Below are 27,097 nucleotides of genomic sequence, written 5' to 3'. Positions count from 1 at the left end.
TGCATACTTCCCGAATTATTGATTGTCAAGGTCTTACTAAGGGGAAGGCAGAATCCAGGGGAGAGATTTTTCATTACTGATCGTGTCCATTCCAATATGCCTTTACTTTGCCTAGGGGTTTGTGATTTTTGATGCTCTTCGCAGCACTTTCCACAGATGAATTGCAAATAGCCACAATTTGGAACTTTGGGCTCTGCAGATAGGGTAGATGAGCATTAGCTGCCCATGCACCATATGAAAGACCAATGATGCCAATGCGAATAGGGTCATGGGGATTGCTCAATAAAGAACAATCGATGGAAGAAGTATAGTTGCGGCGTAACCACTGAATGACCCATAGTTCTGTCTATTTGTATCTGGAAAGTTCTGATTATTTGATTAGTCGGTTCTTTACATCACCATGATCATCCAAAGAATGCCGAAGCTGATGATGGTTTGTCAACGGTCTCCCACTCCAGGGCTGGTCTCCCACCGGTATCCCACCACCAGCACTTTACTCGCCAGTGGACTTGCCGGTACCGACGTTGTACCTTGACTCACTAACTTACCGGCTTTCCTAGTGATTTATAAAGAATCCAGAGCTTAGTCAAAAGTGGAATAAGTCGACTTCGAATCATAAACATGATTCTCTACGGTGAAATTGTGCGGAGGAGGGAGGTATAGAGATGCTGGTAGGACAGCCGGGCCGGATCCGAACGACGACTCGGCAGTGGGATGTCGAATACGGTGAAGTGTAAAATATCTGTTTCATGGCAAAAACTAATCTCGACCGGGTGTTTTGACAGTGATCAAGGCGCATTGAAAGAAGCTAAGTTATCAGAAATGGTAAGATTGGAAGCCGAGAGCGGAGAACGCAATGTATATAGAGTACAGAAGAGAATTATCTTGTTTTAGCGGCGGATTGGCTTAAACTCGCTAGTTACGCTCCAACAAGCGGAACGAAGATAGTATTGTATCCGGCCACCGATGAGGGATTGTATTATCGTTTCATTCTTTTCTGCTTAGTGGAGTGAGTAGGCTGCGCTTTGAGATATAAACCAGTTTCGATTTATCTGCATCTCGTATTTCTCGTGAACATTTGCTCCGGTCATTCATATTGATTGACGAATGTCACATGACGGTGTTTGTCCAGTGTAGATAGTTCGCACGCGATCTCTCTCTCCCTCTCTATCTCTCTCCGTTCTCCCCCAGTCCATTCCAGCACTTTAGCCAGTGATCTACTACTTCAGTGATTCTTACTTGAATAAGTAGATTTAGCCTGCCATCAACATTACCAACCTTGTCTAGTGTGTCTCGGAGCCGGATTTATATCCTTAGTCTTCCATTACTCCGCTATCGAGTCTCGGTGAATGATAGCTCTACGTCTGGGCAGGTTCCACGGGTGCCCATTAGGCCATTTACTAAATGGCTCATACCATTCCTCCTTTGTTTCCAATTTCCAACTTCCAATCTAAACCATCCACCTATTAATATTTTGTCTTTCACTGTCCTCTTTAATGAGATACCCTATTCTCACACGTCCATTTGGACGCCAGTTTCCTTTTCATCAATCGTCCACCAATCCCTCTTGTCCATTCTTTGCTCCCTTGGGAAAATATGCGCTCTTTCAACTACCCCTATCTCGGTCCTTCACATCGGGGGCCATCAAAACTCAAGCCATGCTCGACGCAATGAGTCCCGCAACACGTCTACTTGACGAATACCTCAAGGAAGGGGGGTACCAAAAATGGGGCTGGGTGATCTATCGCTCCACGTATCAAAACGACGAAGACTGGAACTGCTTCAAGGGGGTGATTACGGAGGCAATGCGCAAATCCATCGAGCACCACAAAACTCCAGATCTCGATCACTCTCTGAATCAAAGTCTGAGTTTGACATTCCTTGAGGACCGGCCCAACTTCGAGAATGCATCAAAGGATCAGCTTCGCGCGCACTTTCAGGAGTGGGCTCAGCGTGCGTACTATGCTGAAAACCCGCGACCGTTTGAAGAATTCAACCCCGACCTAGCGACCGCACCCAGATACCGGTACTTTATCCAGATTGACGAAAAGTCTCTGCAAAGCCTTCTTCATGACACCGAAAGTGGTCCTCGGTTGAGGGGTCTACAAAGTAATGGCTATGTGAATTTTGTGGATGGTTGGTGGAAATCATTGAGGGAGCAGTATGCAACGAGCCAAGATCCAGACCTTAAAGAAGAGATTGATGAGCAACTAGCGCACGGTTATCAGTCAATCGAGGGTTGCGTGGAGGAAAATACCGGCTGGACGATGCTACACAGACTTGATATGAGTGTCAGTTTCTACCACTACACAAGTGGGTTTGTAGAGGACGTGTGGCCTCTCTATTACCAGCGTCCGCCTGGCATTGCTCTCTGGTAAATGTACATACATACAGCTCCATCACCCTCAGTTTCATCCTCGAATGCATATTGTATGTCCGGGATCTTGTTTTCAATCTCCAACAGCTCCTTCAATATACTGTCACGGTACAGGCCATTCGAATCCTCGAATTCTGAGCGGATCCGCCGGATTGTGTCCGTAGCCCATGTACGCGCAAATGAAGACACGGACGAGAAGTAGTGTGGATCTGTGTAATTTGATCAGAAATGCTGTCTTGGGCGTGATGTGTGGCTCAGGTAATCTGAGATGACTTACTGAATTCATCCCAATGTGTCATGTTTATGTTCCTAGGATTTTATGTATATATTGAAAGAACATCTCGCTGTACCCGACATGGAAAACGATACCGGCCGCTACTGGTGTCAGGGATATACAACATACATGAAGTATACAGATGTTTGGAGAAATGATCTGCGGGACCCACATGGTGTATATAGGTTCCCTTGAATGCGAGAAAGCTACCTTTCTTTTGCTTCCTCGTGCTACGTCTTGTATCTATTGTATCTAGAGTCGACTATAGGTAGCTTTTCTTAATATTGATTATCCATCTACGGAATTCAGTCCTCATCTACGTATACAGCTAGTCAGAGCGCTCAGGTCATGCTCAGTGAGTAAGATCAGGCTGCTCAGTGAGCAAATCAGAGCGCTCAGGTCACGCTTAGTGAGCGACCTCGGGAGTCATCTATCTTACATAATAGTCACGTGATACTCAGTAAGCGACCTCCCGAGGTCCCGAGCCCTGGAGGTCGGGAGCCTGGTGATTATGTAATACTTAGGGGCGTCCACTACCTAGGTACCTACCTGGTACTCACCTGGCTAGTTTTATTCAGTGAGCAAAAAGCGTCAAGGCCTGAGCACTAAAACAGAAAGAGCACGCCAAGAAGTGGCAGAGAGGGAGTTCGCGGCGCGCTAGAAGCATTGTGGGCCGCACCAAACGTATGCTAGCGGGGACAGAGCCTGCTTTCCAAGCGTCTCCAAGTGCCCAGCCCTTTAAAGGAGATTCTAGACTTCGATTTTTGGGCTCGGTGGCTGCAATAGCTTCAATGATGGAATTCGAGTGGGGTCTGCAGCAGATCCCTTTGTTTTTCCCTTACTTGTTTCGCCAACGGGGTTGCATTATTACGAGTTTATTGTATATTGTACACTTCTGTTGTTTTGTTCATTGTTTCGACTGTTTCGATCAGGTTCTACGAGTTGTGCTTGGCTTCCCATTTTATCCAAGGCGGGGCCGTAGTGAAATAGGAAGTATCGGCAGGATAATTTTCCATGGCATTCTAAAGGATAAACTGGGCGGAGTAAATAAATTCCATCTTCGGGCGCCACCCTTTTTCTTTTATGGCTTATTTGGTGTCCACGAAAGGAGCTGTAGGTTTACGGGGGGTCTGGAGCATCTCCGTTATACGGAGTACGGAGGACGGATATTACAACCAGACGATTAGGGACGAAAGCCGTCTTCGGATTCCCAAAGATCGTCAGGAGGGGCGTATTCCTGGGTTGTGGGACGCTTAACATGTGGAATGCTTGGGGACTTGTCGGTGTACGGATGTTCTTTGTCCAGCACATTATTATGCTCACGGGACAAGCAGATCGTGGTCGGGCCACATACAACATACGTGTTATAATATAATGCAGTGGAATCTCTTTTCTCTTTTGGCTACGGAAGCAATGCAGTGTTTTAGCTAGAGGGTTCCAAGGTTCCCCGGGAGTCAGGGCTTTACCAAGTCAACCTAACAATGCGATGGTGTTCCAAGGTTACCAAAGGGAAATGGTTTTTATGTAGTAGAGATTTCATTTAATTTGATTTCGAAAAGAGAAACAAAAGATGAATTAATATGTTAATGTGTTAAATATGTCAAGATGAAAACGGGGTGAAGGATGAGGGGGTTCGGATTTCCTAGGAAAGTAATCCGTGGGGATCGTGAGTTTCCCCGTGCAACGTTTTCTATTTTCTTCTTTGATTTCCCTTTTTTTTCTTCTTTTTTTTCTGGGATTAGGGCGAATAAGCAAGATAAGCTCCGCAGAAGAGTCTCCACCGAAAAATTTTCGAAGCATCAAATGATCAAAGAAAACTGGGGCTATCCACTTGGAGGGTCCGAATAGCCGCTACGTACACCGGTGATCCCATTTTTTAATTGATATTTTCTAAACCAATTTGGACTGAGAAAATGAAGAATAAAATTAAAGAATATGGAGTAGTTAAGTTTCCTGGGGTAGAAGAGTTTTAAAAAAAAAGGAATAGACAAGTCATAAAACAGAATGGAAAGAAGAGAAAAAGTCAGAGACAGACCCGACCCATCAGAGCCTGGAACCGGTTTGATCTGGTGACACGGCCTGGGCGCTTGGACCAATTCCCTCTTCCCCCATTTTATTCTTTTCTTCTTTTCGAGGGTATAAGACTCTCCATTCCCTTTCCCTGGCTCTTTTCCTTTTGGAACTCTACGATTCCACTCTCTCCAAAATTATCTCCTAAATCTCTGACCGCTGATCCCTGATCCTATAACTCCGTATAAAAAGCAGTTTATGATCATTCAAACATGAACACCGGCACTACTCAAAGAGCCCCCAAGACCCCAAAACCAACCGCCTCCGTGCCAATTGTGCAAAATAAACGCTGGCCCCCAATGGCAAACCGAAATGCCCTCCCTTACAAGCTCACCCATCTGTCAAAAGAGAAACTCGCCCGTGAAGCCACTGCACCAGACCCGGACCTTCGCCGCTGCGTGGCTCACTTCCGTCTGCACTGTGGATCTGTCTCTTGGACCGAGAACGACATGAAGTCTCGCATCAGCTCATTCGACTTCGAAGATACCGATGAGGAAGACGATGTGGATGAGATCAACACAGAGCTGCCTGTCCTAAAGAACAGAGCCCCGACCAACGAGACTCCAGTCGAGGTCACCCAACAATTATCACAAAAATCAGAGCCTGTCGCTGTTGCGGCAACTCCGACACCACCAGCACCACCTGCATCACCTGAATCAACATCATCAACCTCGTCTGAAAATTCCTCCGAGCATGGTTTTTTGGAAAAAGGTCGCAATTGTCTCGAGGCGACCTCTAAACACCTCTGGACAGGGGGATCTTGCATCGTATCCCCAATCGCGGGTTGACCTCGCCTCTTCCTTATAATTTTCCTCTCCCTCTCCTCTACTCTCGACTGCCCGAATATTTCCTGATCCTTTGCCACCGACACGATATTACGATTTGATGACCATGATGAATACACCAAAATGAACCCATGTATATAACTTTACTTTACTTCCGACATACTATAATTACCAAAGAACCAATTTTTTTTTCTCTGGACAATCTGCTTTCCCGATCACATCATAAACATTCGAAAATAGCCTATTCAAGCCTGGGTCTTTCCGCTTTGAAATCTTTCCCCAAACTCCCCACACTCTATTCTTGGATGCGCCCAAGCCGGAAGGTCAAGCGATGTGACTCACCAGCCGCGTAACCCCAAGTCACATGACACATAGCCGAGAAAGGAAATATGAGAAGATGAGATCTTCGAAATGCAAAATCTATTAATGTCATGGAGAACTAACGCAGGCCCCAAACCCGAGGAATTGGGGATGTGGAACCATGATCCTCGTGGAATCCAAAGGAAACCAGCAGAGTATCCGAGTATCCTGAATTCTGTCTGGTGGAAACTTGGACAAGTGGCGAATTACCCGATCGGGACAGGTTTCATCATAGATGTACTCATGTACTCATGTCATATCACATTTCCCATAATGTACTTTCTAACAAGTGACATTCTGGCATTCTGACATTCTGGCATTCCCATTATCCATGCCATTGGTACGGAGTACATGCACCTACTTTTCGGACCCACCAATGCTTTGATCTGTATCAAACTATCAACATACATCTGACGTTGCTATGATAACCGTAGCTCGTGTCTATCAACTTTGAATCAAATTAAGTTGCGAAAAACATGAAAACAAAAACTGAAAACGCCGGAAAGCCACAGAGCACAACGCATTCAGCCACATAAAACCTACACCCGTATAAAACAGTACTCGAGGACGTCACTGGAACTTTAGCCACTGCTCGGCCAAGAGAACCCTTCCATCGCCACAGTACGGAGTACATCTCCAGGCCTGTAAAATATCGTGCTTGCCCGTTCGCCTAGCGGATCTGCCCGATTTGATGGATCTCGGCCAGAGGACATGCAATCTGACATCTACAACATCGCCACAGACGTCTCCAGGTCTGTAAAGTTATCATGTACACCCGTTTGCCTCGCGGATCTGCCCGATTGGCTGGTATCTCCATCCAAAGACCTTCCCCATAGCAAGTATTCACTCGGTGAACGTTCGGCTGCGAGGAACTGCTCGACTACGATCACGACGTCAATGCCTGGCATTTCTCGGTTATGTCATAGATGACGCTGGTTTGCTTTGTTGCCTTCGAACTTTTGGATACCGGTTCGGCGAAAAGGTAAGAGGTCGATGCAAAAATACTTTTGAGGGTTGAGAGGATGCAGATGCCATTGGGCGCAAGGGCCTTGGGTTTTGATTCGCTTGATAAATGCGACGGGAGCCGTAATGCTTGAATACTATGTGTTTGTTGTTACTTAGATAGCAATAACACGAGGTTGGATCTTCATGTGATGATCACCTATGTTTTGGCCTTGCCTGATACTCGTCCTTCTATCTCATCTTCTTTATACTATAATATAAGACCAGATAGAATCAAATTGCCACCTTTGTCTTCCCATAGTCTAAAACACCAGCTAGCATAGTCAGAACCTGCGCTTTCCTTGCAGCTCGATGCAAGCCCTCAGTGACGATATCCTCCATTTCAGCGGCGACTCCCAGGTGGTTGATTTGGGATGGTGTTGAGTAATAATTTATCAATTAAATGTGACCTATGCTTGTTGAAGGGGACATTACTTTGGGGAGCCGGATGCTTCTAGCGAAATAGGATGTAGGTGGACTAAATAAGTGACTAGTTACGCAAGGATATACACCTCAATCGGTCAAAGTGCATTAGCATCATCTTGCGATACACCGCGAAGGCATAGTCGTCCCAATAGGTCAAGCGACTCCAATAGGTCAAGTGATCCTGCACAAACCCTGCAGTTAAACAGTTCATTGGTCCATCTTGAATAATATAATTCCCCATTCCATTCGGCTGCATCGCACACGAGTACTAAATGATCCAATAGCATCTGCATCTGGCCCCGGGTTTACAGCAAATCACAGTTTAGAGACAACAACATTCGCTTCCTCAGAGGCGAACTTGACATTCCAGCCTCCTCGCACACGTTCCAATTGATCTCCAGCCACAGCATACTCATCCTCCGTACCCGGAGTCTCGACCCAAGCAACAACAGAAGAGACATCCGATGACCCAGGAACGATACGCAGTTGAAGAGACGTTGGCCGAGAAATATCAAACGAGACCTCTTCTATCAATCCAGCGCTGATGGTGACGTATACCCCCATTTGTGCAACATACACCCGACGACGCACAGCATCTCGTGGCTGCACAGTGACCGTGTCTCCATTGGTGTCGATATTCCCGCCGTATGCGACGAGCCCGACATCCGGATCATCGACGACATACACAGCAGATCCAAGCATCATACCTAGGAAGTTTGGACCGTAATCGCCTGAATAATCGTCGCCTTGCAGGGTATCAGGGAAGGAGTGGAAAGCATTGTACATCGAGCCATCTTGTCGGATATTGGATAGTGGTCCTATTATTCCGCCGTAGCCAACTCGGAGGAGATATGTGTCGGTCGGATTCTGGCGGAAGTGTGATAGCAATGGTAGTGCATTGAGGCTCGATCCGTAGTGATGGATCATGCGTTCGATGCGCTGTAGCTTGCCGCCATAGCTTAATGAGAGGTCAGTAACGGAGGCAAGTCAATGAGATGTCAACTGTAAAAGACTGGACTGGCTCCTACATGAAGTCCCAATATCGCCGGGCATTCCCATTCCATCCCCAATGTGGCACTGTGGGCATATACCCCAGGATGCTGTTGATGGTCTTCGTTGCTGTGTTGGTTAACTTGAAATAGCTAAATGGAACGTTAATAAATCAAGTGTTGCTGCCAAAAGGTCCCGAATGAGCAAACTCACTTGCTCCAGTAGTAGATTCCCTCTTGGCCAGTCGAGTCCCAGGCCATCTCACTGCCAAAAGGAACATCCTCCGTATCCCATGCCTCAGCGCGAAGCTTCATAGCAGCCTCCACAGCGTCGGCCTCGGCTGTCCATTCCTCACGCCTCAAATCCGACAGAAGCTCGCCAACGACAGTTTCGCCCATGAGTCCGAGACGCGAATATCCCACGAGTCCATTCCCGGCTGAATCCGTGGCGAAACAGGTCACTGTGGTATTGTATGCTTGACTGAGATACCACTGCCACGTGTGTGTTTTTAGAAGCGACCCGTTATCTCGACCTGCCCGGTACAGCGCCCAGTATGCCCCGATCACATGGATATAGTTGTAGGCACGGTCCGTAGCATATGAGGCATCCTTATTCCACGACCACCAATTACCCCAATCAATAGAGCGATCGTATGTGTACTCAGGGAGTTGAGCAGTCTCGTAAAAGAAGATACTCTTGCGGACGGTGAAGTCTGGGTTTTGGATAGTCTTCGACAGAACATCAGAAGCAAATTGTTCGAGTTTCGATACTTCTGTCGCGTCGGCTAGACCAGACTGTTTCATTGCGCTGGCTAAGTAGCTCACGCCGCCTTCGTCGCTTAGCCCGGATATCCAGACTCGGGGATCTTGGAGGACTTGCGCTTGGGTTGAGTGGTCCCATGTAATCACTGATGGAGCTCGGTGGAAGGGATCTTCTGTGTCATTAAACCACATCGACGTGGTACTGAACTCGCCCAATTTGCCGATTGTTGCTGGTACCGAGTCCATAATGAAATAGTGTACCGTTTGGACTTTGCCGTCTTCGTATGTGATGGTTACTCTAGTTCGACCCCAGACCGAGCCAGTCGGGGTGAGCGACAGAATGCCATTCGCACCTTGGGTTATCTTAAAGGAGTTGTCCTCGGATACGACCTCAGAGATTCGAGAGTGGAAGACGTAAAGACGAGCTGTGAGATCGACTGGTACCACGTACCTCGGTATGCCCGGCGTAGCAGGCGTGTTGGTGGCTTTGACTGCATCGTGTATACCACGCACACCATCCTTGACAACAGTGAAGCGCAAACCGTAGGTCACTGATTCGCCGGGGCTCACAAGTCGAGAGCTAGGCTCGTTCCACGGGGTGACACCAGACCACTCATTCTCAGCGTAGGCTTTGGTGTGAGTCTGCCATTCGTAGAACCCCTCAAATGTCTGACTGCCGTATAAGAGAGGTTCGGTACTCGGCTCGCCTAAGTTTCGCCATGCTTCTAGTGGAGTGCTTGTGTTGAACAATGGGGTAACGATTAACGATGCCCCGGTTCCAGACGTGGGGTTCACCTGAAGGTACCCAGCATCCATTCCGATGTATGGATCTGTGAGCGAGCACTTAGCCACCATATCTTCCGCTGTGCGGTTGGAGAAGATACTGTTGAATTCGGTTGGAAAGCCTAGACTGCCAATTTCCAGTGTCTGCTTTCCCTTGTTGGTCAGAGTGAAGGTCAAGCCGAGATCGCCGTCCACATCAATCCATTCTCGAAGGATATGGATAGGAGAGGTCGGTAGGGTTCGTGTCATCTCAGCGGCAGCAAGAGCATCGGACTCGGCACTTTTCAACGATTTCCTTGTTTTTGATGAGTCGCCTGCAGTCCACTCTGTTGAGCCCGATAGTCGATAACGATATGCAATGTCCCCATTATGATATTGGCCATTTGCCGCTCTGTATGTGATATCGTCGAAAGGCAAGAAGTCGAATGCCTCTCCAGCTGGTTTGAGGGAGGCAAGGACTTGGGAATCTTTAACTAATTTGATATCAAAGTTGGCTGTAGATAAAGAAGTATAGCCATTACTTAAACCAAGTGCATCGTCGTATGCTTGCACAGCCAGGGCAAGAGAGAAAAAGAAGAATCTCGAATCAAGCTTCATTATACGAACTGTAGCCGTGGCAGGCTATTATCCACGACCATTGGCTTGGCAGATTGGAATTAAAAAACTAGAGAATATTGTAAAATAGCACAGCTGGTACTGCAGCTAAATGTCGAGTCTCTAGAAAGGAGGCAACCTGAGACATCGGAGCTATTAACCGGCGATCACCCCACACTTGCTCCGTAGCGTTGCATCCTGGATTCATCTAGGAATATCTATTTTACGCCAATGAAGAGTTGGTTTGTTCTTAAAACGAATGTCTCTGTAGTCCCAATCCCCGCAATACGTACAGTCATGTTTCATTAGTATTTGTACCCCGGTACCTTCGCAAGGTCTGAGACCCACTTATTTCCTGCCGGCAGAACTTTGGAAATATTCAAAACCAAACGTCTTAGCTCATATATAGCTCGGAACGAGCTTTGGGCCGCGTGCCATAGTAGCAGAAACATAGGGATAGAATCAGAGAGGGAAAAAACTGAGAGGAAAGGGGTAGTAACCTGGATAATCAGCGTATGCTGCGCGCGCCCTGAGTGTGTGTAATAGGAATGGGTAGGCGGTATGTAAACGCGGTCAAGTACAGGAAGTACCCGGGTTCAAATATTAATGAAACACCACTGTATAACCGCCCATGCACTCTATCATGATGAACGCGATATACGGTAAACCATAACCATTGATCTCTCGTGCATGACACCGATGACAGCTGAAGTGTGAGCGGAAGTTTGATGTCGCCTTTGGAGCATACTTGCGCCACAGCTCTTTTCTTGGAGGTTGCTGTGGTGCGAGTGGTGGCCGTTGCCCAGGCTGATTAGGTATACCTTTGGAAACCAGTGGACATCTTGATCCGCATGCCGATTTCAAAATGAGAAGGGATTCTTTTCGCTGGAGATGTTGAACATCATGAGACGAGTGGGAGAGTGGGAGACGTGTTCGGCAAACCTTCAGTTCGCCGGTCCGCCCAATCAGTAAACATTGGGACCATTCAGTACAAGATATAGATTTAGGTGAGTCACCAATGTCATTGAGGTCTATATGTACATAGAATAGTTAGAATACACCAAGTAAAGAAAAGGGCAGTAAGTCATGAAGTCAGTAAACTAGTTCAACAAGAACCGCGTAGGTGTCTCCTGGGATTCGAGCTCCAACGAGACCGTTTTCCCCTTTTTAGGAGGGTGGACGTGATTCTTCAATCCTTTATTGAAATTAAGGATACACATCACGGAGTTGATGATCGTGAGAACCATCAGCAGCAACGAGACACCTGCGAATAACGTCAGGGACGTCCGGAAAGAGCTGAAATCAGTGTGATCGCCGGGGCTGTACATCCGAAGGAGGATGAGAACAAGGAATCCAACTATAAGAAGCATCAGGAACTGAATGACTGGTTAGTCTAGAGTTACAATATTGCTTCGCGAGGATCCTCACCATCATGAACATGAGAGATTTCCTTTTCTCGCGCTTGCAAAATTGAGCTGATAGGACCAAGGTCGCTATCGTGATTGGGATCACAGAGGCATTGACGACAAAATCCATGTCTTCGGGGGCTTGAAATATAACAAGGAGGATTTGGAGCTGAGTTCCAAATACGAAGAAGAAATCGAATTTTAGGAGAGCGATATACACCTAGTGATTCGGTCAGTCGCCAAACAAAGGGCATTATCAGTGTCGCAACAAACCTGATACGTAAAATATCGACGCTTCATCTGCAAGTCCGCGCTGACGTTCTTGTATATAGACCACGAAAACTCCGCGCGCAACTTCCACGTGAAAAAGCTCATGCACACAGTCCCGACACCCAAAATCACCGGGACAATGATGATCTCGATATGATACACGTCCTTCAAACGGTCGCCAAAGTCCTTGTTGGTCGAGCTAGAGATAGTATCCTTGATCTCATTCATCTGGAGAAGGCCATATGTGAACAGGCCCTGATTACAGATGCAGAGACCGACCAGCTGGATTGTGTTCTTCCGGCGGAGCGCATCATATGACAGTGCCAATTCGTATAGAAGAGCGAAAATGTAGAGGCCTAGAAATGACTGAAGGCGCATTGTTCCGTTTGATTCGCTGTCGCTGTCGAGGTCGTCCCACAGGCTCATGAGAATCCAGCTAATTTCCCCATAAGCTCCAAGTCCGAGAAAGGCACTGATATTCGAGGTCGGGCCCCTACCTTTCAATTGCGACTGTGAGGACCGTCTCGATGACCACCGTTGCTGCAAACAATCGCGTCCATAATGTGTTGGGGACGTATAGTAGAGGTCGGCTGTGGTTGGGGGCCTTGTTGTGTTCGTGTTCGTTCATGACCGGACTGACTGGCACGGAATACGTGTAGATGTCTGATTCCTTGGATTTTTAAGCATCGTCGGATTGTTGGAAGGTGATTTAGATAGGTTTATCACGTCGGAAAGGAAAATGTGGAGGTAAAGGAAGTGAACTATTTGATAACTATTTTCCCTCAGGAGTTTTCGTATATTTCAAGACATCCTACGGAGTAGACCGAATACGACTGCCTTGACAGTGGGGCGACCACGTAAGGCCTTTTAGATCAAGCCAAGATCGATCTAGTGGCCGGGCTAGTTGCAATTGACTTCCACTAGGCTAAGAAAAAGCAGATAGGTGACTTGTATCTTGCGTGTGTGAGTGTCTACTTGACAATAGTTGGCCGTTTGAATGACCTCAGGTGGTGTTGGTTGCCTTTGGTAAACTTGGATACTTTTTTGTTAGCGTGAGTGTTGTAGCTAGAAGGACAAGGGGAATTAGGAGCAAAATATAGAACACGAAGAAGTTTCCACTGGGAAATATGTGATCAGGAGAATCCGCGTATCTGGGCTTGACATGGATGAGACGCCATGGCGCGCCCTCATTTCCTTTGAAGTGAGACGCTACGACATGTGTAAACACATACCCTTCCAGGGGAAGCTGGGCGTGCTGGCTTAAGATTATACACCTTGGCTTGTGTTTCAGGTAGATTGTACCTATAATCACATTACAATGTACGGAGCACTCCGTACAATATAGGTACTTACATGGATCTAAGTCCCTAATGAACAATAGTATGGAATGTTCAACTTTTCCTTTTTCCAGATCTGGATAAGATGTATCGTATGCTTATGAATATGAGGCTAAGATAATGCGGCAATGGGGATATAACCAAAAAGGAATTCGACAATGCACGCCATGCCAGTACTTCTACCGTCCCGAACTCCAGCCAGGTGGCGACCGAACACCAGTACAAATAAACAGAAAGAACGGAGAAACGAACACACAGCAAAGTAAAAACAAGCACAGAGAAACTCCGCATAAATGCATGATACATGAGGACGATATGCATTCGGGCGGGTATGCATCGGAAATTAGGAAAATTAGAACTCCATCTCGTCATCCCAGCCCAGCTGCTCGTATATCGACTTGGATTGGGATTTGTCGGGCGTTACGGGCACAGCTGCGGCCCCTTTGACGGGGGTTCCCATGACCGCAGGTGGGGAGTGAGCGCGAGGATTATCGGTGACCATGGCATCAAGCGATAGAGAAAATGGCACAGCAGTGGGAGTAGATATACTCTGCGGTGCCTGTCTTCTGGGCGGCGTCTCCATAATTGCCGAGGCGCGAGCGTGGTTGAGAGATTGGCTGAATTGTCGAGACGATGTCGACAAATTTTCCGTGAATGCGGAGATATTCTTAGGACGTGAATGGACGGGGGAGCCTGGGACCATTGGTTGTGTAGATGAGCGGGGAGCTGGGAGGTTGGGTACCCTGAACAGGCCTTTGCCAGTGGAGGATGACGGCCGACGCGCAGCTATGGTATCACTCTGGAAAATTTTGGAAGACGGCCTAGTGGGAGTCTCTTGGATAGCTCCATCTGGTTGACTCGATCGTGGACTTCGTCCACCGGGTGGATTGTCGTGAGAATTGAAAGGGTCCGAGTCGGCGCCAGAGAATGAGATCGCCCGTCGACTTGAGGATGGGATCATTATGGGAGACTCGCCGAATGGAGAATTTTCCACACCGGCAAATGACCGGGATGGGGCCAGACTACGAGGGGCCGCGTCCTTCCTTCGATTACCTCGAGGAGTCGCCATGACCTGCACACCTTCGCCGAACGGATTGCGCACGGGGTTTCTTGACTTTCTCGAACTGCCTCCGCCACTCATAGCTCGTTTCGAAGCATCGTCTGCCAGATCCTTGGAGACGAGCTCTCTGTTCGGCTTCCGGAGCGCGTCAATAGCAGCATCCAGCTCTTTCTTCTGGTTGGCAAGCATTTGGACCTTTCTTAATTTCGCCTCATGCTGTCGTGCTACGGCATTAAGATCAACTTCGCGGTTTTCCGTCCGTTTTGCTTTCTGAATGCCACCCCGAACACTGCCACTGAGAACAGTGGGCAGCAAGGGCTCAGTATCGCGCTTCGCATTATGCTGGCTCGGTGCAGTGTTTGATCGAGTCAGTCCTGGGTGCCGAGCCTGGGACGCTGCCGCTTTATCGTCCGTAAGTACTCGTTGCAATGTTCGTCGCGGCTTCGGTGCAGGCTGTTGTCGCTTGACCTCAGCCCCGGGCTCCACGCGGTGAGATTTACTCGAAGATTGTGTCTTCTTAGCAGCTGGGGAGATACCACCAGATACGCCGAATTTGCGGGTGATCAACTTGCATTTGTCCGGGAGGCGCGCAGCATAGAATGGAATGATGACTTCCGTGCAGAAGTCGCGCACCGCATCGCTCTCGACTTTCTTGCCTGAAAGATGGCTGCCACTGAAAGAAGAAGCCTTTGCTGTGTCAGCGGCAGAAGTTTCTTCCATTGTCACAGCATGCCAAATGCACATCCGATCGAGATGGAGTTCAAGCAGTACATTCAAATCCGTAGATCTCTTAGGCTTGGTTTTCTTCGATGTTCCTTGCTCCCCATTTACATCTTTCTCCTTGCTGGTGTTGTTTTTCTCTGCCGAAGCAATGGTCATTTCCAACACCATGACCTCCAAAATCAGCAGGATCTGCAATTGCGTCTCGCGGAGGCGGAGATCCGAAATTTGTTTCTTAGACTCTGCTTCACGCGACGTCTCCTGCGCAGAAGACTCATTTAAGATCCGGTCCTTCCACCACCTGTGGATGAATGCTTCCTCCTCTGGGTAAAGACCATTCTTGCCCATCTTCTTTTTCTTACTCTTCCGCTTCTTAGATTTCGCGCCATCATCAGAAAGCGCAAGAACTGCATCACGAATTGCCGATGGCAATGTTTCTCTGTATTTGAGGTCCATTTTCTTTGTAGCGAGAATAGCTTCACGGTAGGATTCAATCAGCTCTATCGAGCCGTGAGGCTGTTCCGAGTCACGAGCCTGGAAAGCAGTCCGGCAGCGTGTCAATGGACCCTTCGCAAAGTACGCCACAGAAGTCTAGAAAATGTCAGTCGGACGACCCCCCAATATCGAGTAGACCATATCACCTTTGAAACGTAGAGAGCCTGCAGATAGTTATCTCTCATCCCGTCCAGCAACTCCTCGGGCGACTGTTGCACATCCACGACATTGGAATCGACACCATCAACTTCCATAGCCGCAGCGTCATCCCCCAAGCCCTGAGATTCAGGAAGCAGGAAAGCACCTCCCTCAGCGGCATCGAAACTCCTGGACGGAGCAAGCGACTGACCCCGGTGCTCTACAACACCCACAAAGGATGTCTCAATATTACCGACATCAGACTCAGACGAACCAAAGACAACCGCAATATCCAGCCCAGCAGACTTTTCGCCCATCTCGACGTCCGAGAGGGGCTCGTCAATCTGAGCAACCTGCCACCAGTCAAACCCATCAGGAATACCACCGGTCTCGTCAACAGCCTCGCCATCCACCGCCGCGTCAATTCCCTGCCACCCCTTGGCCGCAACAACGAGATTGCCCTCGTGTATCCATCGGGCAAGCTTGGAGAGCGAGTATAAGCCCATCTTCACCCTCTCGATAATGTAGAGCCCGCCATTGGGTACGAGACGCACAGCGAGGACAGTCGGTTCCGTTTTTGCGCGCAGGTCAATTTCCAGCGTGGGGATGTCCGCGGTGAAAAGGCCCCCTGCTTGCTCGTCAGATCGGGAGGCGGGCGTGTCGTCGAGCCATGAGAGAGGCAGCCTTGTGCGGGGGAGGGCGGTAATTGGTTCCAGGATCAAAGGTTCATCAGATAAAGACGCTGAGTGAGCCTATACAAGTTGCGGAGCGTGAGCAACAGCAACCAATGGATTGAGCGTATACTAGGCTAATTATAAGCGGGACTCACTCTTATGACGATGGAAGAGGTAGCAAGCTGTCCAGCAGTATCGTTTAGCTCCTCTTGTTCGCCTCTTTTCCGCTTCTTTATGGGTGGAGGGGCCGGTTCGTGGAGTTTGTTCAGCGCGGATGAACTGAGCGGATCCAGGATGTTGGGGACTATACGCGAGGCCATGGTCGCGTCTAGGAAATCGTGGGCATCCTGTAATTTGAAAGAGTCAAGTCCTATGCTAAACTAACAAAGCAATTGACGTTGTGCAGATGTCGACAAGATCGCGCTCGAATCCTGGCGGGTCTGTCGTCACGCGTCGGGACGTGCACCCCGCCTGGACCAAAGTAAGACACGTTAATTGATTTGAATGAAATGGAGAGCGTTTTAATCAAGACTTTCGTCTAGATATTGAAATTGTCTTCTTAGATTGAGTTACGTTACGAAGTACCTAGACGTAAACTAGTGGTGTATTACCAAAAATTATATGTCCAAAAAAGATATGAAGAATATTATGAATCTATCGCCAATGTTTAGATTAGCAGGCCCAGGACCAAGACGAAAAGAACCTTCACACACTCTCCCAGAGAGTGCCGTGAAGTTTCCCTCGAAACCGATGGAGTATGATCCAGCGTGGAAGCAGGATCAAAATCTCCCGGCAGGTACCGTGGACAGTGAGGTAGAGATATGGTGTTGAAGACTATCGCTCCAGAAAAACGCCAAAAACTTCCTTTCCCAGCCGATGAAAAGTGGTATCATGTTGAATTTTGTCTTCGCCGAAAAGGCCCGTCATTTGCGCGACCATGCAGATAATGAAACAAGAGATGTTGGTCTCCAGGTGGAAACCAACTTCGGGATTTTATGAGGGTTTTCTTTTTATAGTCTATGCTCATCGTGCTTTGAGTTGTTGAAAACAAAGCAAATCATCACAGTCGTCAAAAATTGTCCGGAGTCACCGGATCAAGCAGAGCCCGCTCAGAACTTGAGGGTACGAGGGGACTCCCAGGAGAACTCCTGGTTTGTGAAGTGACCGTTCTTGGCGGTCTGGTAGTAGATGGGCTTGGCCAGGTCAAGGTCCTTCACGATGACACCGGGACGGAGATCGAAGTTGTTGCGGATGATCTGGACCAGCTCGTCGGAGGTCTTGGAGGAAGTACCGTAGGTCTCAACAAAGATGGAGAGGGGCTCAGCGACACCAATGGCGTAGGAGAGCTGGACGAGGGCACGGCGGGCAAGCTTGGCGTTGACCAGAGACTTGGCGATCCAGCGCGCAACGTAGGCGGCGGAACGATCGACCTTGGAGTAATCCTTTCCGGAGAAAGCACCACCACCGTGGGCACCCCAGCCACCGTAGGTGTCGACGATGATCTTACGGCCAGTGAGACCGGCATCACCCTGAGGACCACCGATGACGAAGCGGCCAGAGGGCTGGATGTGGTAGACAGTGCGGTCATCGAGGAGCTCGGCGGGGATGACCTTGCGGACGATCTTCTCCTTAATGACAGCACGGAGCTCCTCAGTGGAGACATCATCAGTGTGCTGGGCGGAGACGACGACGGTGTCAACGCGCAGAGGCTTGACGGCACCGTTGTCGTGAGCGTACTCAATGGTGACCTGGGTCTTGGTATCGGGGAGCAACCAGGGGATGGAGCCATCCTGACGGGCGGCTTTCATGGCAGCGTTAAGCTTGTGGGAGAAGAGGACAGTCAAGGGCAGGAGCTCAGGGGTCTCGTCGGTAGCATAGCCGAACATGATACCCTGGTCACCGGCACCGAGCTTCTCAAGAGCCTCCTCGTAGTGAAGACCCTGAGCGATATCGGGGGACTGCTGCTCGATGGCAACCAAGACGTTGCAAGTCTTGTAGTCGAAGCCCTTCTCAGAGGCATCGTAACCGATGTCCTTGATAGCGCCACGGATGATCTTCTGGTAGTCCAGGCGGGCCTTGGTGGTAATCTCACCGAAGACCATAATCATACCTAATGTGACATGTCAGACTGTGATCTGGCCTCAAGTAATCCTGGTCAACGTACCGGTCTTGGTGGCAGTCTCGCAAGCGACCTTGGAGAGGGGGTCCTCAGCAAGGCAGGCATCGAGGATGGCATCGGAAACCTGGTCACTATTGGGGAATTAATACATTGACAATTGGAATCAATGTAAACCTCATGTAACACTCCGAGAGCGAAGATGAGAGTTTTTTTCAGGGGATATAACTCACGCAATCTTGTCGGGGTGACCCTCACCGACAGACTCGGAGGTGAAAAGGAAAGTGCCGCTGTTTGAAACAGAACCCATTGTGACTGTGTGTGAAGAGAAAGGAATTGACAAAAGGGAGGGAAAGAGGAATGGAGAGAGAAGGAAAGGGAGGAAGATCTCTCGGGGAGGGGAAATTTGGTGGGGTTTTGCTTTTTTTCCGAGTTACTTTGGCGGTACCAGAGAAAAGATAGTGTGAGTGGGCCACATGCAGGTACTACCGATGTACCCTCAGTGTACTCCGTACGCGGTACTTTCTGTCCCTTGTCCGCCCGAGATCGCGCCATCCGGGGGCGGTGAATTCGGGCAGATCAACAGGCCTTGGAATTTTCTTGTTCCGATAAGATAGAACTTCCAAGCTCTTTTTGTACTTGTTATTCAATATAGCAACCATGTCTAAATTCGGTGTCCTGGTAATGGGCCCTGCAGGCGCAGGCAAGACCACCTTCAGCAATGCGGTAATCCAGCACCTTCAAACCACCCGTCGAAGCTGTTTCTACGTGAACCTCGACCCCGCCGCCGAGACATTCGCCTACGAGCCAGATCTCGACATTCGTGACCTGATCACTTTGGAAGATGTAATGGAAGAGATGGGCCTGGGGCCAAATGGAGGTCTCATCTACTGTTTTGAATTCCTACTCCAGAACCTGGAATTCTTATCAGAGGCACTGGAGCCATTGAGTGAAGAGTATTTGATCATCTTCGATATGCCCGGACAAATCGAGCTCTACACACACATTCCTCTTTTACCAACTCTCACAACATTCCTCTCCCGGCAAGGTCCGTTGAATATCAACATGTGCGCCGCCTACCTACTCGAAAGCACCTTCGTCATCGACAAAGCCAAATTCTTCGCCGGTACACTCAGTGCAATGTCCGCCATGCTGATGATGGAGATGCCACACGTCAACATTCTCAGCAAGATGGACCAGGTCCGTGATATGGTGACACGCCGGGAATTGAAACGGTTTACCAACGTGGATGTGCAATTGCTGCAAGAGAAGGAAGAGGACGATCTCACCGCAGGTGCCAACCCCATGGCCGCGGACTCCTTGATGAGCGGCGGATCTTTCAAGCAGCTCAACCGGGCCGTCGGGCAGTTGATCGACGATTTCAGTATGGTTTCGTTCCTCCAATTGGATGTCTCGGATGAGGACAGCGTCGCGGCGATCGTGAGCCACATCGATGATGCCATCCAGTACCATGAGGCCCAGGAACCGAGAGAACCCAAGGATGAAGTTGAGGTAAACTACGAGGATTGAGGGAAATTGCACGTGATTACTGCAGTGCTGTGACTTGCAGTCAGATTCCTGCACATTCGAGACCCTCACGGCCAACCACGTCACCCAATGCCACCCCATGCAGCACCCTCGAGTTTCTGGCAGCGGAGAAATCTGAGACAAAGCCCACTTTTCGTGCGTTGCTATTGTACGGCCGATAGACCTTGAGATATTGGAAAGATTTCTAATATTCTTATCGCGCCGGACTACACATCATTTGGCGTCTGGGATCAATTGTACTTGCGACACAACCATAGCTGATGCTACAAGAGTCAGGGGTCGGGAGCTTTCTACACCGCAAATGGGTATTCGGCCATATTCTCAGTTAATAGAACTTATAATGAAACCATAATGAAACCAAAATCAATTCATGAATATTGTTATGCCTAGAACTCCAAAAACAAGATGAGGTCATCAATCGCTAGACCAATTCACCAGGATGAAGAAAAGAAATAGACAGACAGACCCATTGCGCATTTTCATTATATGCCCCCAAACAGGCATACCAGCCACGAAGAAAGACATTAACAAGCCGAGTATTTTGACTCAATCTCCATCACACAATTGCATCCAATTTAAACCAAACCAAACCACCCTATTTGGGGTTCCCAGCATAAGCCGCCGCAGCGGTCTTGCTCTTTTCCTGAAAATCGCCGACAAATCCATATACCACGCCCCAAAGCCACCCGAAATCCTTGCCGGCATTCTCAATACCAACGCTGTAGACATACCACCCGAGACTGAGAATCGAGCCCCAGAAGACAAGTTTGAAAGCGAGCGTGACCCAGAATACGACCAAGCGGTAGGCGTAGTCTAGAATCTTGAGGGAGACGAGGATTACGATGGCGAGAAGGAATATTGAGAGTAGGTCTGGCATGGCGGAGGAGTACGAGGCGAGGAAACTCGAGACGGGCTCGATTATGTATGGTTGGAGCACCATTGCGCGCAGGTGCGAGAGTTTTGTTGTGAGGTGGTCTTGGGTCGCTGATTGGAGGTAGGTGAATGTGGGATTTTGGAGGACTGTTTGGAGGTTTTCTGTGTCCGAGGGATGGTTAGTTAGCTTGTGGGACTTTGCGTTGCGGTGTTTGTGTTTGGAGGGTACTGAGATAGATACCTGGTAGGAACTCCATGGCCGTTGTATTTTCAAGTGGTCGACAAGGGAGAGGGTGATAGAGAGAGGTCCCTCGCGTGTCAGGTCCGTGATATTCTTTGGCTCGCTGGCGCTTTGTTTAAGATTTTTGACTCTTTGTGACCCTTGAAAATGGATATGTTCGAGGGGATAGCCAGCACAAGGCAGGGAAAGAATACCCGGGCTTCTCAGTGTTCAAAGGCGTTGCTTCTTTGACTCGAGAGCGCTTTGTTTGATCTCGTGCTGGAGCTTGTTTGTAGTCGAGCAATGCGACCAGGCCGAGGAGGGGTTTCGTGAGATACGTTAGAGGTCAGCTTGAGCGGAGACTAGAGAGGTTGTTTCTGAAGGTATATATTCCGATGCGATCAATGATAGGTCAAGAAGCGAATGTGACATTCAAGCTGTTTCGAAGTTGCGGCGTGGCACCCGGATGATAAGAGGAAGCAAACTAAACAAACATCGCATGTGAAGAGACGCTCTACTTAGATATTATTTTCACTTGTACATCATTCTCAGCTAATTCTCGATATATTCTATGAATATCAGATTGACCACAATTGATACTGTACAGTAGATTAGATATTTACCCAAATAGAGACGGTTTTTATATACAAGCGCGACCAACAGTAGTCAATCACCAGTCTCGTGAGTGTGAAAGAAAAAACTCCCCAAGCCCAAGTCAGGAAGAGGTCAGCGCGATGCCACACGCATGATCTTCATAAAAGAACCCAAAACAAAAACCCGGGACTCCGGGCTAACTCCAAGATATTGTACTTTACCATCGTGGGCGACGGGAGCACAAATGCAAATGCAGACGTGGTATAGTAAGACAGTAGCAAAGGACAAAGCTCGAGATTTTCAAATTTACAGGGCGTTGATGAGCCCTCTGAGGGCGTCACGCTCGGCTTGGATCTCGGTCTGGAGTTGGCGGGTCTGGCGGAGAGCGTCGTCTCTGTGGGAGGAATTAGTAAGGGATGGGATGAAAAGAGGGAGCATGAGATGAAACACGAATTACATACCTGTCAGTTTGAAGCTGAGCCACATCGATCTGCGTACGGTTCATCCGTCCAACCACTTGCTCCATTTCCATGTCCGCATCACGGAGGAGCTTCTCGAGATCTTTGACTCGTCGCTCGAGGATTTCGGCCTGGACAACCTCGGTCAAGGGTACACCTTGGCCGCTCGTGGTCTGGTCTAGACGCGGCGAGCGAGAATCGAATGGTGCGTTTGGCGGCCGCGGGGAGAGGCCGACTGTGCTGCGTCCGCCATTCATCATCCGAGTGAGCTGGGCATGCTGGCTTTCCTTCAGCAAACGAATTTCTTCCTCGTGCTTGCCCATCTCTTCTTCGGAGTGGTTCTGCGCAACCAAAAGGACTTCCTCCAGCTCCCTCATGCGGTTCTGCAGAACATTGATCCGTTCAACCGAGATTTGCTGATCCTTGTCACCCTTATCAATGGCCGCTGCTAAACGGGAATGCAAAGAGGCGTTGTTCTGAAGCTGGTAATCGATCTTGCTGCCCAGTGCCTCAGTCCGGGCAAGGGAGGAAGAGAGCTCTTCCGAATCCGCAACACCCGCCTCAGCCTCAGCTCGATCCGCCTGCAATTGCTGGAATGCGGATTGCAGGGACGAGGATGTGGTCACGACCTCGGCAAAGCCTTCTTGGCCGGTCATCAACTCTGCACCGGCGGAAGTGTCCTCCAGAAGAAGCGCACGTAGGGAGCTGGTCTCCTGCTCGGCACGGTCCAAGTCCATCTTCAGACCAGCGAGGTTCTTCTCGCATTGCCACTTGCCATCCAGGGCATCCTCAGCGCGCATGCGGAGATGATTCACCTCGTCACGCAGGTTGCGCACATCTCTCTCGTAGCCCAATTTCCGTGGCTGACCCGATTGCTGGGCTCGAGCAAGCTCCATTTCCAGGATACGAGTACGCTTCTCGTATTCGCGGGCTTGGTATGCCTGGCGATCGAGGAGGCTCCGCAATGTCCGGTGGAGGGCGTCGCGTTGAACCTCGATATCATGAACCTTATCAACCAATGATTCACGTGTTTCTGGTGACTTACCACCGCTGTTATTATTATTGATCGAGTTAGACCGAGAGAGCGAGCCCGAGCGAGCTAAGCCGCTGGGCTTGCGTGCAATGGAGCTCGATCGTGATACCCCAAATGCCGAATTTCTGGGTGAGCCACCTTCCTCGGCGATCGAAGCGAATCGACCACCCTGCAGCTGAGCCAAAGAGGCATTTTCGATTTTTAAAGCTTCAATTTCCTCCACGAGACTGTTGTCTCGAAGTTGATCTCGATCATTACGCAATTGTTCCAACTCTACTCGCATGGCAGTAAGTAGGTCCTCGAAGTTATCTTTGGATTGCCGCTCTTCAAGCAGCTTTCGTTTGGTATTTTCCAGTGCGGTCTCGAGTTCTTTGTTTTTTGACGATAAATCAGACAGATCCGTTCTCTCGCGTCGAAGCTAGATAAAGGTTAGCAGCATTCGCATGTTGCGCGTAATGTACCAGCCGTACCTGTTGAACTTGAGATTCCAAGATTTGAACATGCGACTCTGATGCCAACCGCTGAGACCGCTCCTCCTGTAACTTCTGCGATAATTCGACCTTGAGCTGTGCGCGTTCTTGCTCTGCAGCGCGGCGAATCTTTTCGATATCTTCGTTCTTCCCAGGATCTGAGGCATAGCGAACAGAGCTAGTACCCGAGTCTGAGAAATAGTCACTGGTGCGTCGATTGACGTCCGGACCTTCTAATTGTAGCCGTTCGACTAGATCCTCCAGTTCCATTTCTCGGCGGATAGATCCCGCCAATTCGGAGCTTATCTCCCGTAATTCATTCTCAATCTCGGCCATCTTCGATGTAAATATACTTTCCTTTAAACTCGAAGCCCCCAGGGAAGGGGTCCGCGCCGGGAGTCCATATCCATTGGTCTTCGGATCGTATGGAGAGCCGGGTTTGAAAGGGACGTTGGCTAATGGTGGCATGGGGGAAGGCATGGCTGATCGACCCGAGTCCGAGATCTCGGTGCTCGATGATTCGCCTCCAGGGGATGTAACTGTATTATTATTCGCTGCCTTCCAGCCGAAGAAGGAGCTGATCTTGTTTCCAGGGGTTTTTGGGTGTCTTGGATCTCCCGCACCCATTGACATTGACACCGAACGCGGGTCTACGTCAATATGTAATGGAGGTGGTCTGCTCATAGGCGGATGTAATGCCATACTCGTTGCCCGTCGTGACGATCGTTTCGTTGGAGGAGGGGATTTGAGGACCGGGATGAACGGTTCGCTATCTAGACGACTGTGTAGGGGGGTTCCATTCGTGAACTGGTGTTCGTATTCTTCGTCAAAGTAATCAGGACCCTCGTCTTCGTCGTCGTCGTCGTCCTCGAGAACGGATCTCAAGTACGAGGCGGAGCCGTGGCGGGAGGCGGCGGTATCTATGTGTAGGGGTTGGATAGGGTGCCGTCCTCGGGAATATCTGGGGAGGTGGGACAGAGGCACGCGATTAGTCTTCCAAACTCTGTAGAAGCGGAATAGCATGTATAGGCCATATCATGTTGGATCGGTAGGTAGCCGGGGAGACAAAGGAGGGTCTGCACAAAGACCGGGGAGAGGAAAACCGGGGTCATTGCTGGTCGCGTACCTGTTCGGGTTCTTTTGTACCGATATATTTGAGTCCCCATCCACCGACAAAGGGGATAGTGGTCTGGACACGGGTGCAGTGGGAATTGAGGTGGGTTTATCTCCCTCGAGCGAAATGGGAGAGGAGGGGTGGTCAGGGCCCGAAGTCACTGGAGCACCATTATGCGGAAGAGGTTTCCTTCGGACTGGGGGAGTAATTGGATGGGGATTGGGACTAGAGAAGCTCTCTGAATGGGCGGGAGAGCCGCCGAACCCAAGAGGAGACGCCATGAAACACCCTGGTCCGTATCAAAAAATAGCCATAGATCGACGGTCGTTCATGTCGATTGGCACGGGAAAGAGAACGGCACGCGCCAACGAAACGACCAAAAGGGTAAGGATTATTCTCAGGAGAATATCAAACGAGAAGGGAAATGGGGAGAAAAGGAGAAAGTCTTGGTACACGACAACCCGGGGCGATTGGCGTAAACCGCCCGTGGGTTCTCCATTTCAGTAGCGCTCGGGACGAGTAAGCGTGGGTGGAGTGCAGGGGGGCTGGCGTGGGTCTGGACTTGCATCGATTCAATTGGTACAGATATATCGTGCAATGGTGCTCTGGCCGGTAGGATCGACATCGCTTGAACCTACCATCAAGTGTGATGGTTGCTGATAGTACGGAGTACTCGGTAAAAGTGCTCTATACTTGTCGATATACGGAGAATACGGAGGATACTGAGTACGGTGACAGGGCTCAAAAGATGAAAATAGAACATTCAATAGTGTGAAGTGACACAAAGAACCCCTTGAGTCGTGGAGGAGAGGTTGGCCCGGGCTAATGCTTGGCAATTCAGGGGTAGCCGCCTTTCAAGGCTGTACTAACAGGTACCGCATCTGTACTATTTTGTAACTTTCTTATCTTTCACAAGTGGAAAATACTTGAATGTACTTTATACCTCTTTGCATTTACATTCAATGTCGCCATGATCATACGGAGTATAAGTTGTACAGTCTACAACAGACACACTCTACATACTACATATTATATTATGCTCCATATAATAATATATTCATATAAACTTTGTATATTACCTTCGCCAGAAACTTGAATTAAGTAACAATCTGCATATATTAAGGGGGCCATCGAAAGAAAAACATCACAGTGGAGATATTGCCCCTTTTCCCCTTCGGGTCCCTCTATAGTCCCAAGCTTCTCAATTTTGTGAAAAGACCAAGGTTATTCCCTGACAGAAGAACGTGCTCAAGCCAATACTACATGCTAATCACTGTGCCGTGTCCAATCAAAGTGTCCAATCAAAATGAGACGTCGATCGACACAGCGTCTCGCCAGACACTCGGGCCAGCGCGTGGTGCCGGCATGTGTTGCTTCAACGGGCTAAGCGCCAGGTGCTAAAGAACTGTTCCTGCATTGTATCACATCAGGAAGTTGGCCAATGTGGTTGTATTTTGGACTCCATACGGAGTCCAGGCCACAGGCATGACATTATTCCATACAGAGCTGAATCCCGAGTCATTCAGCGCTGAAGACCCCACCTAAAAAGGATCACGTACTGCAATTCATATGGATTATTTTCGCGCCCGGATCTGATTGGATAGCCACTTGTTCCTTGCTCCAGCTCAGAACTCAAGGATTCAACTCTATGTTGTATATCGATGTCCATGTGCTCCATGTACTTTTTCTTAATCTCCCGCGTGGTCAAGAAAAGGCCCGGCACTAATTACCACACTATCCTTATTTAACACTAGGGACGAATATTAAAATTATCAATCCGTGTCTTCAACCCCTTATCAACTCCACTGGTTGTTTTACTCAGGGCGTTTATGCACTGTGTTACGCCCCATTGTTTCACTGGTCTGACGGAGTACAACGTACGAAAATAGACTGAGTGTTACTATCTCGGCGACTGTGATATAAAAAGATCCTTGCAAGGTGGCTTGATCTATTGTATGGGCTTAATGATTCTACAATGCGGCTCCATAAGGGTCCACTGACTTGAGAGCTTAACACCCCGAGACAGTGTTACGTAGCACATGGCATGTTGCTTTTCATATTTCAAAAATATTTAAGAATGACTTGGGGATGTCCTGGGTAACTTGATCTGAAACATGTACTCTGTATCCAACCTTCCAATTCAAGACCA

The 27,097-nt window shown here is 49.0% G+C and overlaps 9 protein-coding genes across 9 annotated transcripts; 3 read left to right on the top strand and 6 right to left on the bottom strand.

Annotated features, from left to right (window-relative positions):
- Positions 1 to 1,658: 1,658 nt before the first annotated feature.
- N7525_011029 (uncharacterized protein) lies at positions 1,659 to 2,378 on the top strand (the record flags this gene model as incomplete). Its single annotated transcript, XM_002560739.2, has 1 exon — positions 1,659 to 2,378. The coding sequence occupies one exon, from the start codon at positions 1,659 to 1,661 to the stop codon at positions 2,376 to 2,378; it is 720 nt and encodes a 239-aa protein (XP_002560785.2).
- A 2,555-nt stretch (positions 2,379 to 4,933) lies between these two features.
- On the top strand, positions 4,934 to 5,509 carry N7525_011028 (uncharacterized protein; the record flags this gene model as incomplete). Its single annotated transcript, XM_002560740.1, has 1 exon — positions 4,934 to 5,509. The coding sequence occupies one exon, from the start codon at positions 4,934 to 4,936 to the stop codon at positions 5,507 to 5,509; it is 576 nt and encodes a 191-aa protein (XP_002560786.1).
- A 2,100-nt stretch (positions 5,510 to 7,609) lies between these two features.
- Positions 7,610 to 10,425, bottom strand: N7525_011027 (uncharacterized protein; the record flags this gene model as incomplete). The annotated part of the gene is made up of 3 exons (XM_002560741.1): positions 7,610 to 8,252; positions 8,323 to 8,436; positions 8,498 to 10,425. The coding sequence occupies 3 exons, from the start codon at positions 10,423 to 10,425 to the stop codon at positions 7,610 to 7,612; spliced, it is 2,685 nt and encodes an 894-aa protein (XP_002560787.1).
- A 1,097-nt stretch (positions 10,426 to 11,522) lies between these two features.
- Positions 11,523 to 12,726, bottom strand: N7525_011026 (uncharacterized protein; the record flags this gene model as incomplete). Its single annotated transcript, XM_002560742.1, has 4 exons — positions 11,523 to 11,798; positions 11,851 to 12,048; positions 12,102 to 12,534; positions 12,596 to 12,726. 4 exons carry the CDS (start codon positions 12,724 to 12,726, stop codon positions 11,523 to 11,525), a joined length of 1,038 nt encoding a protein of 345 aa, XP_002560788.1.
- Positions 12,727 to 13,787: 1,061 nt separating this feature from the next.
- Positions 13,788 to 16,842, bottom strand: N7525_011025 (uncharacterized protein; the record flags this gene model as incomplete). Its single annotated transcript, XM_002560743.2, has 3 exons — positions 13,788 to 15,806; positions 15,857 to 16,600; positions 16,678 to 16,842. 3 exons carry the CDS (start codon positions 16,840 to 16,842, stop codon positions 13,788 to 13,790), a joined length of 2,928 nt encoding a protein of 975 aa, XP_002560789.1.
- A 789-nt stretch (positions 16,843 to 17,631) lies between these two features.
- On the bottom strand, positions 17,632 to 18,966 carry N7525_011024 (S-adenosylmethionine synthetase; the record flags this gene model as incomplete). Its single annotated transcript, XM_002560744.2, has 3 exons — positions 18,872 to 18,966; positions 18,687 to 18,772; positions 17,632 to 18,632 (listed from the first exon to the last, which is right to left on the bottom strand). The coding sequence occupies exons 1-3, from the start codon at positions 18,946 to 18,948 to the stop codon at positions 17,632 to 17,634; spliced, it is 1,164 nt and encodes a 387-aa protein (XP_002560790.1). The 5' UTR covers positions 18,949 to 18,966.
- A 332-nt stretch (positions 18,967 to 19,298) lies between these two features.
- On the top strand, positions 19,299 to 20,168 carry N7525_011023 (putative signal sequence-binding GTPase GPN3; the record flags this gene model as incomplete). Its single annotated transcript, XM_002560745.2, has 1 exon — positions 19,299 to 20,168. The coding sequence occupies one exon, from the start codon at positions 19,299 to 19,301 to the stop codon at positions 20,166 to 20,168; it is 870 nt and encodes a 289-aa protein (XP_002560791.1).
- A 613-nt stretch (positions 20,169 to 20,781) lies between these two features.
- On the bottom strand, positions 20,782 to 21,316 carry N7525_011022 (Apq12 family protein; the record flags this gene model as incomplete). The annotated part of the gene is made up of 2 exons (XM_061215318.1): positions 20,782 to 21,221; positions 21,301 to 21,316. 2 exons carry the CDS (start codon positions 21,314 to 21,316, stop codon positions 20,782 to 20,784), a joined length of 456 nt encoding a protein of 151 aa, XP_061067830.1.
- Positions 21,317 to 22,179: 863 nt separating this feature from the next.
- N7525_011021 (uncharacterized protein) lies at positions 22,180 to 24,857 on the bottom strand (the record flags this gene model as incomplete). Its single annotated transcript, XM_002560746.2, has 3 exons — positions 22,180 to 22,267; positions 22,335 to 23,782; positions 23,835 to 24,857. 3 exons carry the CDS (start codon positions 24,855 to 24,857, stop codon positions 22,180 to 22,182), a joined length of 2,559 nt encoding a protein of 852 aa, XP_002560792.2.
- Between the last annotated feature and the right edge of the window lie 2,240 nt (positions 24,858 to 27,097).

The sequence above is a fragment of the Penicillium rubens genome, assembly GCF_028828025.1.
Source record: "Penicillium rubens strain IBT 27055 chromosome Unknown utg000004l_segment0_segment0, whole genome shotgun sequence".
In the NCBI taxonomy this organism is placed as follows: Eukaryota; Fungi; Ascomycota; class Eurotiomycetes; order Eurotiales; family Aspergillaceae; genus Penicillium; species Penicillium rubens.
This window is presented reverse-complemented; position numbering and strand designations above follow the sequence as displayed.